General features: G+C 37.3%; 1 protein-coding gene across 1 annotated transcript in view; it reads right to left on the reverse strand.

Moving 5' to 3' along the window:
• Positions 1-3290: 3290 nt before the first annotated feature.
• The window catches only part of Capza2 (capping actin protein of muscle Z-line subunit alpha 2), a 40390-nt gene continuing 23881 nt past the window's right edge, over positions 3291-19799 (reverse strand). The window contains exons 5-10 of the mRNA XM_050145913.1: positions 19296-19502; positions 18494-18573; positions 15270-15348; positions 12845-12916; positions 5031-5093; positions 3291-4789 (exon numbers count right to left, since the gene is read on the reverse strand). Of these exons, the coding sequence (XP_050001870.1) occupies positions 4649-4789; positions 5031-5093; positions 12845-12916; positions 15270-15348; positions 18494-18573; positions 19296-19502 (642 nt within the window). The 3' untranslated portion in view covers positions 3291-4648. The remainder of the gene's footprint in view (positions 4790-5030; positions 5094-12844; positions 12917-15269; positions 15349-18493; positions 18574-19295; positions 19503-19799) is intronic.

Genomic DNA, 19799 nt, shown 5'->3' on the forward strand with positions numbered 1-19799 from the left:
TCAAGGATTAGGATTTAGGAGGCTGCCATGCCTGCCCAGATTTTTATGTGGATTCTTAGATTTGTGCATCAAGCACCTTTTATTCAGCCATCTCCTTGCCCTTCTTAGTTTTTGAGAGATCTCTTACTAAACATGGAGCTCACTTACACAGATTGGTCAGAAAGCCCCATGGGTTCTCCTGTTTCATTGATGACACTTGGGCTCATCTTTACTTATTTTTTTTTTAAATATGATTGCTAAGGATCTCAATTCAGGTCCTTACACTTGTGTAGCATTCACTTTTAGTAAGGGAGCCACTTCCCAGCTCCAACCTCTTAATTATTATCTGTGGTCCATCTTCCTAAATGGGTTCCAAGTGTATCATGATCCTCTTAATGGGCCAAGGACTAGCAGAACCACCATTCCCTGCAGTGTGCCTTATGAGCACCAGCATCTCTGAATAACTGTAATGAGCCAGAGGTCACAAAACATTAGGGATCCCATATCCTTAAAAATGTCTCGTGGTTGACTAACTCCACAATATCTCTACATAGTTTGTTAATCTTGAATACTTGACATTAACCTCTATCTCCCTCCATTTTCTTAAGTCTAACTGGTCATTTTAATTGATAAATTTTTATTCTTTAATAGGTAACCCTCAATCCTGGCTGGTCCTGCACTGCTTTTGCATAATGCTTAAAACATTAAATTCTGAGATTCCTATCCATCTTGAAAGGGTCTGTCTTTAAAAAAAAATCTATTTCAAAAAGCCAGTGATGGTAGAGTGCAATTTTTAAGTCCAGCACTCGGGAGGCAAAGGAAGGCAGAGGCAGGCAGATTGAGGCCAGTCTGGTAGACAGGATTCCAGGACAGCCGGTGCTAGACAGAGACACCCTGTCTCAAAAACACCACCACCAAAATCCAACAAAAACTTTCTAATTTTTTTAATAAGCCTCCAAATCTATAGGCTTCATGGTTATAGAATATTCTGGCTTTAAGTAATATTCCTTAGAGATGTCAGAGAACATGCTAACAGAAATACATGTCTTTACTGGGACATTTAAACATGAACACATGATAAAGCTAGCTGCTGTGTATTCTGGGCTGGGCTAAAGGTATCATTAACACCCAATGGTTGGCAAGGGCACAAGACGGAAAATCAGTATATATAAGACCCGTTGAAAGTTTCAAAGCTTCCATTACTTCAAAACTTGCACTGTGGTTATTAAACACTATTTAAAACTCAGAAACCACTCAGATCTTATATTGCTATCTATCGGTGTTCTTGTATAAATTTTACTAAGAATTTTAAGAACATAAGCTAGAATTTTCTAAAGCTCAGGAATGCATGCTATCACATACATAAGACAGAACTCGTGTCTGAAGATGTGTCAGGAATACCCACTGCAAGCCCAAAGGATCTGTACAACCTGTGAAAGTAGTGCTTGTGCCACACACCCAAGTCCTGGCTTCAATATCCACTGCTGTCCTTCCGCCCCAAATTCCATGGCTGCTTGTGTCCCCACTGTGGTCCCCAGCTACTCACTGCCTCTGCAGTACTTGTTAATCACTAACTCTCCTCCTTCTCAATTTAGCATCCTAGAGTAACCATGACTTATATACTGACAGTTAACTGCTTCATGGCCAGTGGTTCCCAACCTTCCTCATGCTGCGACCCTTTCATACAGTTCCTCATGTTGTGGTGACCCCAACCATAAAATTATTTTCACTGCTACTTCGTAACTGTAATTCTGCAGTTAAGAATCATAATGTAGCCGGGCGGTGGTGGCGCACGCCTTTAATCCCAGGACTCGGGAGGCAGAGGCAGGTGGATCTCTGTGAGTTCGAGGCCAGCCTGGTCTACAAGAGCTAGTTCCAGGACAGGCACCAAAAGCTAGAGAAACCCTGTCTCGAAAATTAAAAAAAAAAAAATCATAATGTAAATATTTTTGGAGATAGAGGTTTGAGAACCACAGTTCTAGCCCATACTCCAAACAGCTGTGATTTGCTGATGGTACTATTTTCCTTTGGGTCATTCCTTGTTACGTAGCTTAAATCCCAGACCGTCACCACAACCTTCCTCCTTTTCATTGGTGAGTCATGCAATCTTGGCAAAGCAAGCACCTTGCTTAAATTCAGCTCATGGACTCTCTGCCTACACCCAATGCTGCTTCACATCGATTCCTATCACCCCAAGGGACTTTTCTTTTTTCTTTTGGGATGTGTTTAATTTTTTATTATTTATTTATTTATTAAAGAGTTGTCTCTTCCCCGCCACCGCCTCCCATTTCCCTCCCCCTCCCCCAATCAACTCCCTCTCTCATACGCAGACCGGGTTCCCTGCCCCTTGGGAAGTCCAAGAACCACCCACCTCCATCCAGGTCTAGTAAGGTGAGCATCCAAACTGCCTAAGCTCCCACAAAGCCAGTACGTGCAGTAGGATCAAAAACCCATTGCCATTGTTCTTGAGTTCTCAGTAGTCCTCATTGTCCGCTATGTTCAGCGAGACCGGTTATATCCCAGGCTTTTTCAGACCCAGACCAGCTGGCCTTGATGAGTTCCAGATAGAACATCCCCATTGTCTCAGTGTGTGGGTGCACCCCTCGCGGTCCTGAGTTCCTTGCTCGTGCTCTCTCTCCTTCTGCTCCTGATTTGGACCCCCAAGGGACTTTTCATCTGGCAACTATTTCCCAGGCCCACTTTTCCATTCTTCCAATGTACAGCATTTATTTTGTTTTCTTTCAGTAACTGCTAGCCATTTCCTATAAAATCTAAAACCAAACTCCCCCGGCCAGCCTCCTGGGTCTAGACACCAAACTGGCTGGCCTAACCCTAATTCCACAAGGTAAAAACACCTCATGTCTCCCACCACGACCACTGCAGTAGCCTCCTAAGTTCATCGGTTCTCCTGGCTCCCACATGTCAATTTCCTCAGCACTGACCAGATGCGCCACTACAGCTCCTATGAAAACAATCCTCAAGCTTTAGGTATTCCACAGTTTCAATCTTCTTTCAAGTTAACAGAATATTCAGACTCTAAAATTGTACAATCACTATCTTGGCATGACTGAATTTTTGGAGGAATTTCATGTTTCACATGCCAATTTAAAAGGTTGTATATATTTTCAAAAATATATTCTAGACTCCAGAACAGAAAAATACAAAATTGCCATGGATATAAACCCATGTTAGTTCAATTCATATAACTTAGCAAATTTAAAAACCAGAACAGAAAATTAACGTTATTAGTTCATTTTCCTTAGAAATCCTGATGCCCCAACTTAAAAACTAAAGAAAAAATTAGCCAAAACTGTGACAATGTCATATATTTGCAATGCTTTTGAAGCCCAACAGTAATTTTAAAAAGAAATTAAACATGCTCTCATTGAATTTTTAAAAATCTATACAATTCAAGCTAATGAAATATTTTATTATACATAGTAAAAGTGTTTTTTTTTTTAAAAAAAAAAAAAAAATTTCAGGCCCAGATGTCTGCAGGAGTACATGAGGAATGGATTCCACTCGAGTGTAAGCAGCAAACTTCTGAATGAAACCACAAATCCACCAACTCCTCATAGCAAATGCTAACATTCACCAAGGCTTGAACTCCGGCGGCGTCAGTGGATATATTGTAAAGGATCACAAACATGCTCATGATGCATAGGAAGATGGAAAACCAAAGATGCAGCTGCACACCATGTGGACGCCCAAATCTCCTAACTTACAACTTGTTAAGAAGGACAATATACAAAGAAAGTATTTTAAAATAGTGTGTATGATTCACTGGCAAATGACGTTTTTACTCAAATAAATACCAAATTTTGCTATTTTAATGTCACAATGAAATTCAGTTTCAATCCAAGGGGAGGGAGAATCAACTGAGACATGGTCATGAGTTCAGGATTATATATATATTACAATCTGCCTTATAATACACTTGTGGCTTTGTGATAAAAATAACTCAGGGACATATGGAATTCAAGCTAATTTGCATAACTGTCACAAGAAAAAAAAGCATTAAATGCATTTCTGAAATAAGTATTCTCATTTAATTTCAGAATCTCAAAACAGCAACAGACCTTGGCCTTGTTTTAAAAAAGTTTAGTTAGACACTAAGCTAGCTATATAACCTTACAGCGAAGGTTTTAACATAACAGGAATAGAAAACGCTTTCCTTCTAATCTCAATCTGATATACGTGGAAGAGGTGAAAGGAAAAGGTAGACAATTTCTTTAGCAGCATATATGGCTAAGTCCATCAACCACCTTAACTAGAGTGTCCGTTAACTGACCCCACTAAAAATACCTGGGCTAACATCAAAAGCTGCCCCTTTCATAAGCCAGAGACAATTCAGGGTCCTGGTAAATAAAATACTTTTGAAATATTTCAAAACCCTTTAAACATAACGCAGAGGAATCACCTCTTCACTGTAAGGAAGGAGGAACAGAGTAAAGGACTCACGCTAAACTCATTTCCAACTCTCTGAACAAAAGCAACGAAAACAATGGCGGATTAGCTAAGCTCTGTGCTCTAACCAAACTAGTCAATTACAGTGATTTAAGTGGCAACAGCCCACGTGACTGGGCAGCCTGACAGTTCAGAATACTTTTCGCAATAATTGTTTTTTTAACGTAAAGACACTAAAACAATCTGGTCATGCAACTTCCATTTATGCATTCTGCATCTCTTTGCCAATCTTGTAGCTAAGGATCTTGTTCCAGTCGATCTTAGTACGTGTAACTGGCAACTGTCGACGTAAGGCTTTGAAGGTAGTGTCCGACATCGTCTGGTAATTCTCACTGATGGCAGTCTATAAAAAACAAAACCCCAAAAAACAAAAACCAAAAGCCAGCAGTTAAGACATTTAAAGCAAACCAAAGAAGCAACGTCTTACAACATAGAGTGTTCTCAGAATAATATTAAGCAGTCCATTTCACTGTCTAACAATGAATTAAAAACCCCAACATGGATGGACTTAAAAGCTGTTTTAAAGTAGCTATTGAATTTCAGAACCAGCCCTCAGTGAACACAGATACTTTTGATAATCATACCTGGTATTCATTTTCTGCAGCTTCTACAATCTTTATAAATTCTTTTGCTGTCTGCACCTCATTCTGAAACAAAAGAAAACGTAAATAAAAACTGAACCACTGCTATTTTTAATTTATTTGTTTTCCTTCACTGCTGCTCTTGGACACAGGAATTCGTGGATGTTAGGCAAGCATCCTACCTGCCCCTAACCCACTATTTTTAAAGCCATGTTTAAGCTATTTAATAAATAGTGCAGATGAAGATTCTAACAAGGAAGGAAGATAACAATGTGGCTGGAGAGATGGCTCAGAGCTGAAAAGCTCTTGTGGCAGTCAGGCATGGTGGTACACACCTTTAATCCCAGCACTAGGAGGCAGAGGTGAACGGTTCTCTATAAATAAATTCGAGGTCAGCCTGATCTACCTGGTGACAGAGCTACATAGTGAGGCCCTGTTTAAAAAGTAAGAATAACAATAAAAAGAGGTCTTGTTACACAATCAGGAACACCAGAGTTCTGGTCATAGGAATGAAGTCACAAGCTGGTTGTCCTACAAACATCCTCAATTCCAGCTCTAACTAAGGGAGCAACACACTCTTCTGGAGTCCACACTCACATGTACATATACCTTCATGCAGATACAGGCAGGCAGAGATACATTCAAACACACACACACATTTAAAAAAGAAAATTATAAAATTGATTATACTCTATGTCCAAGGAGAACCAGGCAAAAATATTTTTAAAGGTCACAGAATACAACTAGTCTCAGTATTTAATTAAGTGATGTTTTAATAATATACAGAAGAAAAATCCAATTACAATGACATAGATTACTAGTTAATCATGTTTGCCTAAATATTTATTGTGTAATATTTACCATCACTTTTAAAACCCTAACAATTAATAAGAACATATTTTAAATCTGAAGTACATTTACTCTAAATATTTTCAAAACAAATTTTATCATGCAAATATATGGTTGTGCTTGTTTTTCTAATAGTGACACAAAGCAGGCTTGAAGGACAATGGAAATGACCCTCTTGGTCACAATCAACAGCTTATAAATCCAGCAACTGAATCTGGAGGATTCTACTACTGGTTTAAAAAAAAAAAAAAAAAGGGTGAAGAGAGGGGATTAAGATTCTTATCTCTTAAAACTGGAGACACAAAGTTCATAGAAAGATTAACTACTTAAATCCTTTAAGATTATTAATTATCTGGAAGCTCTCTGTTAAACACAAACAAACAAAAGCACATACCAATATTCCCTCTATTAAGTGTCAATCCAAATGGGCCTGTCAATCAACCAACAGAAAATCCTTGAAGAAAAGCTCTGTTCTAAAGGCTTTAGAAATCCTATGTCTACCCACAATCTAAGTCAGCACAACTGTCTATTGCCATCATCCGTTCTTACCTCTGCAGGGTAAGCCATGTCAGTCTCTTTTCCAGAGAATCCTCCACATTGCTCTGGAGTACACTATCCTATGTCTCACTAGCTGACTGGAGTCCAGACAAAAATTCAGGTAGTAATGAAGTATCAATAAATATCTATATTTTTAAATGAAGTATTACTGTCAAATTCTCTAATATAGTAATATGTGAATATGTATATTTGTATACATGCACTTTATAACAATGAAAAATCTTAAAACCTCTTAAACACTTAGAACTACAAGGCAAGTCATGTCTGATTACTATGACTAATTCATGGAACACTAGCCTATGAGTTTTGCCCAAGTTTTTTTTGGGGGATGGGTTAGAGATGAGGGTTTCTTTGTATTGCCCTGTTTGTCCTGGAACTCACTCTCTAGACCAAGCTGGTCTTGAACTCACTGAGATTCACCTGCCTCTGCCTCCCAAATGCTGAGATTAGAGGCATGAGCCACCACAGCCTGACTAGTTTTTGCACAAATCTTACAATGAATTTTTCCATAATATCAAACTACCTAATGATGTAAGCATGTATCTTTGTTATCAAACTCCCCAATGATGTAGCATGTCTTTGTTTTTTGATCAATATTGCAAATGATAATTGCAAATGGCAATTTTCCCAACTTCAAGGAAATAATATTTCTTTGGAGTATAGATAAGTTGCTATGACTGGTAAAGTTCATAAAAGTATCAGCATTAAAAGTAGAAACTACCTAAATAATAAGAAAAAAAACAAACAAAAAACAAAAGGAGTTAGGTCTGGTAACCACACCAGCAATCCCAACACAAGGTAGGCTGAGACAGGAGAATTTGGAGATAGAGGATAGTTTGGAATACACAAGAACCGTTATCAACAGATATTATTTTTCTTCTCTGGTAGCACCTGGCCTAAAAGAATCCTAAATGGTTTTTTAAAGCTAATGCTTCTGTAAAATTAATACTTACACTACACTGGTACTTTAGTATACAAACACAAGTGTCTAAAGAAAAATGTCACTGTTAGTATCTTAGAAGTGAAAAAAATTCAGTAAGAAAATAGATGCACTCAATTAAATGAACAGTAAAAGAACTCTAGGGAGAAATAAGAAACAAATGCAAAAACTCCTCAATTTGAAGGAACTTAAAACATAGTATGGTTTCAAAGTTAGGTATACTTATCTCCATGACCGTGGTTTAGGCAGCTGTTTAAAAATAAATAGTTACTATAACAAAAGACGCAAATGATAGAAGAGAAAATGAATACAGTAAGACTCTAGTTTTGTTTTGCAAATGACTCTGTAAGTTGAAAAGACTAAACACAGAAAAGTGAAAACATTTATAAATTACCTAATCCCAGACACACATCTAGAATATACATAAAACTTACAACTCAATAGCCAAAGCAGAAATAAGCATTTAGGAAATTGGCAATAGGGGCTGTTGTGGGATATTTGTACACAGTGTGAAAACGCATTGCTATAATAAAAAGCCTTATGGTCAATAGCTAGGCAGGAGGTATTGGCAGGAATTTCAGCACAGAGAGAGGAAGTAGGAGGAAATAATTGAGGTTCAGGGAGATGTCAAGAGACATGAAGAGAGTCGACCATACAGAATGAAATAAAGGTAAAAAGACACAAGGCAAAACAGAGATTACTGTAAACGGGTTACTTTAAGTTCTAAGAGCTAGTGGAGCAAGTCTAAGCTAAGGCCAAGCGTTCATAATTAGTAAGTCTCCATGTGGTCATTTGGGAGCTGGCTGGTGGGACAGAGAAAGACTTGAAACAAACGACACCCAACAAGCGGCATGCATTTCCACATAAGACCTGAGAAAGTTTTAAAAAAGAGTTCTAGCCAGATAGTGGTGGCACATACCTTTAATCCCAGCACTCAGGACACAGAGACAGGTGGATCTCTGTGAGAGTTTGAGGCCAGTCTGGTCTAAAGAGCGAGTTTCAGGACAGGCTCCAAAGCTACAGAAATCCTCCCTTGAAAAAAGTTCTAAACACACAAAGTAAAATGCAACTTCCTAGTCCTGCAGTCTCTCATGAGGGCCATGGTAGAGAAATGTGTCTCCTGATAGTACGCAGTAAAGCAGGCTCAAATAGAAAAAAATCTGCAGTTTAATAATGTGCGTACTTAAGAAAAAAAGAAAAAGGGTACAGTCAAAAAATAAATAGTTCAAAACTAATAAAGTTTTAAAGAAAGAATAAATTAAAAAGAAAAGAGAACAAGAATAAGCCACATAAGGATGGAAATACTCTAACTTAGCGAGTTTGGACCGTATATGGTGCTTTGTTGATTCTGAATGTTTTAAATTCTAATGAGTAGAGAACAGCAGCTGCTGAGAGACAATGGGTTGTGGAAGGAGCTGCTCAATTAAATCAGCTTACATACGTTAGGGATTCCCTGGCTTCAAAATGGAAGTCAGATAACGTGCTGCATTGGGGGAAAGATTATAACTTTGTTTATATAGGAAAAGAAAAAGTTATGGTTCTCTTCAAAATTAGTAAAGATCAAATTTCATTGGAAGAGACACCCTGAGGATCTTGGTTGCAGACATGAGGGAAAATGCCAAGAAAGACTGGTGCTGGGTAAAATGATCCCTCATCATGGCTACAGCTGAGACTAGATGATACATGATAAATCTTGTTGATTTTAGAATCCTCATGACTTATTATTACGTGCCATCCTATCATACGGCATGGATAGAGGTTTGGTTATACAATCCAAATGGACTTATAAAGTTGACAGATGCCTTGTGCCTGCTCAAACATAGAACAACAATAACAAAAAATCTTCCTTAGCTGACTAGAGCACACCACACATTTCATACTAGTGTTAATGGCAGATATGTACGTTACCTTTAAAAGCTTGTATGTTTTCAGAAAGAAAAAAGGACCAAATACCAATAAAGACAAGTTGCTCACGTGATTCACCTTCTCAAAATGCCTCTGTTCAAGTTTCCTCAGAGTTCTGCATCTAGAACATTTCAAAGCTGCTAGCTGAGAAGGGTTCAGCATTAGACTACTCTAGCCAGGACTTCAGATAAACCCACCATATAGAGACTGGACAACAAATGATACAGCTAGCTTTCCCAGCACTTATCATTACCCCCAATAGATGTCATCACCCCCAAACAACAGGAAGCAGTCTACAGAACACAATGTCCACATTCCCAAGAGGTAGGGTGGGTGGTTTTTGGACATTCAGTGGATTAAGGATAATTGCCATTATTGGGGGTGGGGGGAGGGGGGGGGGGGGGGGGGAGCTGGTTACAAGTTGCTATTCATCATGGTCAGAAAAAGAACTAAACAAAGGAGATCAGATCCAGGGATCTCTTCCTGAAGGGAAAAATGGGAAATATTGATAGGAATGATGGAATAAAAGGGTGGATTGTTGAGTTTGAGCCTACTTTCGAACATCCACTTTTGAACAACTCTGTATATTGATACAAATTTAAGTTTATTTACTACTATATATATATGTTTCTACTCTTGTTTAAGGTATTGTACCTATGCAGTTCATCTCAAAATGTAATGTAAATTTCTACTCCTTAAACGCTATTTAGGATAATTAAGCTTAGTAGTTTAGTCATCTATTATAATCAAATTTATTTTTTTGAATAAATTTATTAGATATGTGTTCAAGGTCATACAGAGATGTATTTTATATAGATGGCCTTCAAACACTTCAGAGACCTTAAGAATACAATATTTAGGATGTCTTAATAACAGAAGGCTTTTCATGACAGTGAGACACATCTGTTCCCTGGAAACACCAATCTATTTAAAAAAAAAAAAGATGATGGGCATTGAAGAACCTCCATATGGAGTTTGTTTTTATTGTGGCAAAGTTAGCCAATGGGCAAGAAACTGCCCTTGCCTCAACTGCTGATGGTATGCTGTCCAAACTGGACAAGCAGGACACAAAAGAAGGCAATTACCAAACTTTGCCAAGACAAGGTAGGCCAGTCCTTCAAAATTTCCTGCTTCACAGCAAAATCTGTCAGATATTCTAGCCTTGTAGGCCAAAGATGGACGCCCCAATGCTGCAGAGGAACCTTGGGTGACTGTCCAGACAGTCAGTTGTTTCTGTCACTTCTATAGTTTTGGAAATGTTTGCTCTGCACTTCCTGTTTACTCAGGTAATATATCCTTTCCAGGTCTCTGATGCAGTTGAAGAGGAGATAGTTAAAGTAACAGTTTTCTTTGTTACCAAATTCAGAAAAGAAACTTACATAAGAGATGTAAAGTTTAAAGGCTGACACACATAAAAGCTTAAGTTGTTTTTTTGTGTTGGTATTATAAGTTAGGGCAACTTATAATAAAATGTAAATTAGGTACAAAACTTGGATTGACTGATAGAACAGATAACACTGACATTGTAAATGTACTTCTTACTTGACAAATGTCCTTATTGTGTATAATTTTACCATATTAGAGTTAAAACTTTTCCTTTTTATTTAGACAAAAAATGGGAGAAACTGTTGTGGGATATTTGTACACTTTGAAAATAGATTGCTATCATTGACTTAATAAGAAGCTGAATGGTAGCCAATAGCTAGCTAGGCAGGAGGTATAGGTAGAACTTCAGACATAGAGCGAGGAAATAGGAGGAGATAACAGAGGTGCAGGGAAATACTAAGGAGACACAGAGGGAGTCAGACATACAGAATGAAAGAAAGGTAAAAGGCTATGAGGCAAAAACATAGAATAATATAAATGGGTTAAATTATAAGAAAGAGCTAGTGGGACAAGTGTAAGCAAAGGCCAAGCTTTTATAATAAGTTTCTATGTCATTATTTGGGAGTTTGCTGGTGGGACAGAGAAAGACTCTTTACAAGGACCTGAAGAAATGGCTCTGCTTGGCTATCCAGAGGACATGGATTCTAGTCCCAGCACACATATGGTGGCTCAACAACTATTTGCACCTCCAGTTCCATTGACAGACATATCAGCAAAACATACTTTCATATAAAACTAAACAACATAAAGAGAAATAGGCAATGGATCTGAACACACACCAATCTTTCCACCCAAAAAATGGCCAATAAAAACACGACAAAGGTCAACCTGATTAACTATCAGGGAGATGGGAAAACAGACTTGACACAAACTCGAGTCAACTGGGAAGAGGGAACGTCAACTGAGGAACTGCTTCTATCAGTTCCTCTGGAGGCATTTTCTTGATTATCAAGCTTGATGTGGGAGGGACCTATCCACTGTGTGCAGTACCCTGGGCACATGGTTCTGGGCTGCATGAAAAAGCAAGCTGGGGAAGCCATAGAAGCAAGTCATTAAAAGCAGCACTTCATCATGGTCTGCTTGGGTTCCAATTAATGCTCTGAGTTCCTGCCTTGAGTCTCTCAAGATGATGGTGTCGTGGTTTGAATGAGAATGTACTCCTTTCTAGAAGAAGCTACTACTGGGAGTGGGCACTGAGATTTCAAAGGACAGGTACCACTGTCGGTGTGCTTTCTGTTTCCTGTTTGTGCATCAAAAAGTGTGCTCTCAGCTTCTGTCCCAGGGCCATCCCTGCCTGCTGCCTCCTGCCATGAAGACGATGGAGTCCTACCCCTCTGTGACTGCAAGTCCCAATTAAACTCTTCCTACGTTGCCTCAGTCATGGTGTTTTATTGCAACCACAGAAAAGTGACTAAGGCCTGTAAAGTATAAAATGAAATAAGCTCTTTCCTCCTCAGGCTGCTTTTGGTTATGGTGCTTTATCACAGGAGCAGATAACTTAAGACAAAGAACTGTAATCAAAAGCCAAGTTTTAGAAAGGAGAAAATAACGAGCCCTCAATTACTTCTAGTGGAACTAAAATGGTGGTTACTCTGGGAAACTATCTGGCAGTAATTCAAAATACTAAACATACCACAGTCAACAATTCCCTTCCTATGTACAATAATTTTTTTTTTAAAAAGTCTACAGAAAATTGTACATGGATGTCAAAAACAAGCTAAAAAGCAGCAAAGCCTATACTAACTGGAGGGTGAATGAAGTGCAAACCCATACAACGGACTACTATTTGGAAACACAAGGGATTTAAGCCGTAACAGAAGACAAAGACTAAAACCATTAAACTGGAAAGAAGCCAGTAACAAAAAAAGAGATTATGAAAAGATTGTAGTTGTGTGAAATGTCCGTAACAGACAAATCCACCGTACCAGGAAGTAGACAGTAGCACCTGTTGCACAATCACAATAATCTTGAACTTTACACTTCAATAGCATGAATTCAAAGATATAAGAATTAACCACAAAGATGCCCAAAATGTACAGCATTGCAATTCCTTACCAACTGTAATCTACTTGAAATCTCTTTAATGTGAAGGAGAAATATCACTAAAAGTCAACGGTAAAGTTGCTGTTTTACAGAAATATTAGGCTATTTTATGGTCATTTCAGAACTGATTACTTACAGACACTGTGAGGGAATCTTGTATATCTTTATGACTCACTAGCTGAACATTACCATCTTCATAATAATGAACCTGTCAGAGAAAGAAAATAAAGCAAGCATTATAGAAATATGATTTTTAGGGCACCATCACTTACATCAACAGACCAGTTTCAGCTCATGTTCAGACTTTCCCAGTGGGCTCTAGACCTTTGAACTCTATCAGTCTTAGGTCTAGAAGGAGATTAAATATTCCTGCTATTATTTACACATACAACAGTTGTCACAGTTAGATATTTTACCTCAAAGCCATTCTATTGGTGCCCAAATCTGAAATGTCTAAAACTGATCTCCTCTGGCTGGGCTTGGTAGCATATGCTTTTAATCCCAACACTTGGGAGGCAAAGGCAGGGGATCTCTGTAAGTTCAAGACTAGCCTGGTCTACAGAGACAGTTCCAGCGCAGTCAGGAATGCACAGAGAGACCCTGTCTCAAAAAAAGAAAAAAAAATTCTTCTCCAAATATTGCTTCTTTGTATAGTTTTACCAATTACTTCTCCCAAATTTAGAATGAATTTACTCAATAAACATTACTATAAATATGCTATATAATATTGTAAATAAATGGCCTTTTAAAAGACCTAGTTTCTAACCTTACACTGCAACACAAGCAAGCACATTAGCACATTCTCTCAAAGGAATAAAAAGGGCTTTGGGATAAATTATAGAATTGCGGTATTTTGTAACAGGACTACACAGAAAGCAGGAATAATGGAATAGCTGAAGAAATAAATACACAGGTAACACATAAGTATTTCTAGTGTGAACTAAAAAATGGTGTTAAACTTGAAAGTGACAAACACAGATTTAAAATTTTAAATTATCTGTGGTGAAGGCAATGGAAAAATTAGATCAGGAGACATAATGGTGGGGTTTGCATAAGAACAGCCTCAATAGGTACATATAGCTGAATGCTTGGACCTGAGTTAGTGGAACTGCTTGGGAAGGATCAGAAGGTGTGGCCTTCTTGGAGGAACTATGTCTCTGGGGGCACTTTTCAAGGTTTAAATTTATTTAATTTTACTTTTGGATTTTCAAGACAGGGTTTCTCTATGTATCTCTGGCTGTCTTGGAATTACCTTTGTAGACTAGGCTGGCCTCAAATTCACAGAGATTTGCCTGCCTCTGCCTCCGAGTGCTAAGATTAAAGGTGTGTGCCACCACCACCCAGCTCCTTTGAGGTTTTAAAGGCCTTCACTATTCCCTTGTGCTGATGAATCAGGATGTAAGCTCTCAGCTCTCTTAGCACCATGGTTGCCTGCTTGCAGCCACGCTCTGAAACTGCAAGCCCAAATAAATTCTTTCACCTGTAAATTGCCTTGGTCATGGTGTTTTTGCACAGCAATAGAAAAGTAAGACAGAGTAAACTAATAAATAAACTTGCAGTACATGTTAAGCACTATGCTAAGCATTGAAGGCAGACTAGGACAAGCAGCTCCAACCAGCGGCATCATTTTTGAAAGTTACGTAATTGTCCAGGTAAGAGCTACTGAGGCCAAACTGAAAGGGAAAACATTAACAATGACAACTGCTATGCAGAGTTCTTTGCACCTAACTCTAAGCATTTTACACATGAACTAATTCTCAAACACTCTAAAAACATTTAAACTGTTTTCAACAGAGGGAAATAAGATCAAACAACTTCCTGAAGTCACAGACAGAAACAATAACTGGTTAGGATTCAAACGCATGAAATCTGATTTCAAACTTCATGCTCTCAACTTCTAATCCTAAAGGAACAGGCAGAAAAACATATAAGGGCAGCAGAACACAACACTAGAGTGTATGCCAAAGCCAGATGACATGTTTCAGTACTCTGATTCCTTTATGGCTTTAAGCATATAGTTAATTTTCACAATGGGTGCTGCTGTGATGAGTGAACCCAAAGATTAGCCATCACATTCCTTAACTTATACAGCAATATTAATATTTAAACAAGCACTTACTTGTTCTATATAAATGTTCTATATTAATAATGAAATTTACATTATTAACCAGAGTTCAGTTCTGGGGCATTTCAAACAAGAAGTTACTTAAAAGTCATATGTATATATTATTATGCTTCACCTAACTCCATTTATTTCAGATTACAGAAGAACACACTCAACTGAAATGCTTAGCTGAACAAACTGTATGAAGAGGAGACCAAATGGCATCATCTAATTTTAGCTCTGGTTTAGAAACTGTCAGCTATCCTTGAGGACATTTAATGACTAGGGAATTAAATGACAGGTTATTTAAAAGACTTAAAAAGAGCACTACTTGTTTTTTCCATTGCTCTAAAAGACAATCTCGAAAGTTATGGTGTACTATGAAAGTATAAGCTGCTTAACCGTGTCTTAGTTCAGAACCTTCTAGAGATCCTTAAATAATCTCTGTACCTCATACCTGAATTTTCAAGATGCCAACCACCTGTGTGGTGGAAGGAGTGACTGTAAACTTCCACTCTGACCTCCAACGACCATTCCTTAAAAATAAAAACAGCAGCTGTAAATAAGGGTAGGGAAAATATTTTGAATCAATATTGTTTCAGGTTTAAATGTAATGCTACAATGTGTAAGAGAATAGGAGAAAGACATTGGGCACAGATTTTATAACCACTGAAACATTCAAGAGATTCAAAGTTTAGTTTTAAGACACATTAAATCTTTGCCCAAGAAGACATACATAATGAAAATAATTCACAATTCTAAAACTAAAGTTTAAAATATAATTCAAAACTAACATAAGAATTGTTTTAACATATATATATGTATATATGTATGTATTTTGTGCATATGTGTATGTGTTCATGTGACACCTGATGCATGTGGAGATCAGAGGGAAAGTTGTTGGTTCTTTTCCTCTATTATGTGGGTGTCAGGAAACACATTTAAGAGCATCAGGCTTAACAAACAGATGACTTTACCTGCTGAGTCATCATCTTGCTGACACTAAAACACTTTAAGAGAGTCTTAAACTACTTTCTTTTGTATGTTTGCGTAGGGGAGATACATATGCATTCAGGCACATGTAGGGACAAGAGGCCAACTTCTGATGTTGCATCTAAGAACGCATCCACCTTGATTTCTGAGACACCATCTCTCACTGACTCAGAGTTCACCAAGTATGCTAGGTTAGATTATCAGAGAACCCCAGAGGTCCACCAGTTTCCTCCTCCCCAGCTCTGAGAAAGAATCATCACCCCTATGGTGGGGATCAAACTCACATCCTTATGAAATATCAACTGAGCTATCTCCCCAGTCCCTTAAAGTGATTTAAGAAATAACTGAACTTTTGAAGGATCATGGGTTATCCCCAAACGCAAATGGAGCTGTTTTACATTTTCCAAATGACACAAAGTAACAACAAATATCAGTTAGGTTTTGTTATCTGGAAAGGGAACTGTAGATACAGCTGTCTTTTCCAACATTAGGTTTAAGATTTCACACAAATGGCAGGACTTTCAAAAAGCTTTTTGGTACAGGTATACAAAATAACACATTCACAGTAGGAAATTAGTAACACTATTAACCAATTGTGTATTATTGTTTTCTTCCTATTTTTCTGACACTCTTTGCACAAAAATCTTTTTCAGACACATTTTCTTTGTATATTAATGACATTTATTATGCTTTTCTGAGTTTTTTTTAAAGTTTCTATTAATAGATTGTTAGATGACCATTCACCATAAAATTACTTCTGTTTTTTTTGCTCTAGGAAAAGCATCTATATAATGACAAAAACCTCATATCTATAGTCAATACACATCATCTGAAAACTATTAAGGCAGCAAAAGATAATATAATGAAAAACATGTTTCTGAGTGGCTTATCTAAACACATTCAAAGAAGCCTGGCTGCAACAATCTAAATCTCATCATTTTTGTTTCATATTTCCAAAATAAGTTATTTCTTTTATTAAGACATTATACCAAGAAAGGACTGAGTCCTAAATACATGCATTACTCTGAGAATATACATATATTGCCTCAGACCATGCGAAGAAAAATAGAAATCTAACCACAATTTGAGAATGATTTCAAAAGGTTCTTCAAAAAGTATTACTGCACCAAGTAACAACAGCCTTTCCTCAACAGAGTAAATGGCCAACATATCCTAGATTTAACTAAGTCTATATCCCTCTTTTATTAATTCTATATAATTACAAATGTGTGCTCCTAATATTTATTAAGTTCCTAAATACTGCCATACATGAGGAAACGAACGTAATGATTTAAAGTGAAGTATAATAAACTCTTCAGACTCCTCTTCTTCTATTTTGTCTTTGTCTCTTTGTTTTAAAACAGGATCTTCATCGTGAGCACAGGTAGTTTGCAATCCTGCAATCCTCATGCCCTGGCCTCCTGAGTGCTGGGATTATAGCTGTCTACTACCAAGTCCAGCCTAAAATTTATTTTTTCTACAAAGTGAAAATCATTTTTAGCTTCAAAGACACAGTATTCACTGTGATGACTTACAAAAGGGGTCAGTATGTAAAATGAAATAATGGGAACAGAAAACTCCAGAGGTTTAATTCACTTCCTATATAGTAAAGCTCAAAGGAGTTTTACTTTTGAAAGCTAGTAATAAGTTCCCAAAAGATTTATAAATAAAGATTACTAAGAATTTTTATTTAGTAGTTCAAGCTCAACAGTTGACTTTGTTTTTCTTTCCTGCACAAAAATATAAATAATAGCTTTCTAAAGATTCACTAGTTTAGGATTATGGAGATAAGACAGAGAACCTCTGTACGTTATCATCCTTAGGAAGCTGTAGTCTGTCATTTAGGAATATATTTAGATATGGATGATGGATCTGCATTCCTCCAAATATTTTTGATTAACCTTTATGGAACCCGGTATTTATTTCTGACAGGACTAGAGCAGCAGCCTTGGGTTAGGACCCAAGCTGGTCTAACTGGGGCGACTGACACTTGTAACTTTACCCTAAAGAGTATCCCCAAACAACCTGGCTAATGAATCAAAACTCAACATACTTGAAAGGTAAACAACATTTCATCATATTTACTCTGATATTCATAATGTATTAACAAAAAAGGGTCCAAAGCTAAGATTTCAGTCAATTTTTAATACACAATCTCAGAAAAAAATTCAAATTTTCAAACATCTGATTAATAGGGAAAATAAATGTGGATACAAACTGTTGTGTACACAGTTATAAAGCATGATTGTAATTTCTTACATTTCCAACAAAACCATGTCCACAAAAAACATCTAACCCAAAAGTCCAAGTTTAAAGTCCTTAGTTATTTTTTTTTTTAAACATTTCTGTCCTCTCTCTTGAGTAAGGCTCATTCATACAGAGCACCCTGTTCTCAGCATGAGCAGATGGCCCTGCCACCTGGTCTGTTTGCAAGCACACCTGCTCACATAGGTTGCCCCCTGTTCCTGTCCCAACTCACTCTGTTCTCCTATACTCTGTGATGAATGTCATCAGATTTACCGCATTCCAAATGACTGGGATGATCATCATGAAGCAAGTTATCTTTCAAATTCTCAAATGGCAGTAGTTTTATGTATCAAGTTTATATCACTTTTAGTCACACATATGTGATTGATTTACATGGAATACAAACAATGTTAAAATTAAGTACACAAAAAGTTAACTTACCAAAAGTTTTTTGCTTGGAACTGATGGCTTTCTATGCATGCAATAATGGTCTGTTGCCCATCTATTTTTTTGCCATACACCTATTGGCAAAGAAAACAAGAACAGTGAGTTGACTTAGGGCCACAAATGCCCAACTTTAAGCGTCTATAAGGTACTGCAGAAAGTGGGTATAAACGATGATGTATAGTCGTTTTAGGTTAGATAGGTAAACAGAACCAAGACCACCTGGCTTCACAAGCTCAGATGCCTCAATTCTACCCACATTGAATGTGTGAAGGATCCAAATGGGGGATTTTTCAGGATCTTATCTGCATTTCTAAAGATCACTATGGCTGTGGAGTAGACCAAACTGAGGTGCTAAAGAATCTGTATGAATACAACCATCCTAGGAAAGTTCAAAAACAAAAACCATTCAGATTTCCTACTACATTTCATTCTGAAAAAATAAAAATAGTTTAAGTCAAATTAAACTATAAAATACTTGAAATAATTCCATTTCCAAATTTATTTGTTCTAAGAGTTCTGTAACTGAATTAAAAGTTAATTCAGGCTGATGAGACATGAACAGAAGACTAAAGACAGTGCCACCATTTTCTTTAATCCAGTGTCTGAACTGAATTTAATCTCAATTTAACCGAACTGAATTTAATGCAAAATTCGTCTGAGAATATATTTTTTAGAAAGATAAACATTCTTTGAAGAAAAAAAGTCAGAACTTATAGCTGTTAGCTCTATACATTTCTGTAAATTTCAGGGAATTACACAAACTGTCTCCTATGTATGAGGAACAGAAGGAACTCACAGTGCAGACCCCATTCGGGTAATGTTCTTTTACATAAGCTCGCAGTGCAGTTTCTACTGATGTTCTCCATGATTCGATCGCATTTTCTGCTTCATATGGCCTTGGATCAGTTGCTTCTTTTCTTAAATGATCAAATTTGAAACAAATTCTGTTTTTTGGATCCAAAAACTTTCCATTTCCCAAGTCTCCATGTTCTGTTATCAACACCTTTAATTTTCAAACGAAATTAGGAAAACAATATTAACATGGATACACAGTCACAAACACTTGCTTAAGCCCCGCTCTGAAACCATACAATTATACTGTAAGCAACTGCTTTAACTATGTTGTGCAAATACATTCTTTTAAAAGAGTAGGCCACAAGGATACCAAGGATATTCTCAATTAGTACATTAGAGCTTCTTGCACTACAATTTTTGGATTCTAAGAGGGGAACTGGCTATCCAGTCACCCATCTATTCCCCAACCCACACAATTGGCCACAGTTTACTATTTCTAAGAGCA

The sequence above is a fragment of the Alexandromys fortis genome, unplaced genomic scaffold (genome assembly GCF_014885135.2).
Source record: "Alexandromys fortis isolate MF-2015 unplaced genomic scaffold, M_Fortis_MF-2015_v1.1 scaffold_34, whole genome shotgun sequence".
Lineage (NCBI taxonomy): Eukaryota > Metazoa > Chordata > Mammalia > Rodentia > Cricetidae > Alexandromys > Alexandromys fortis.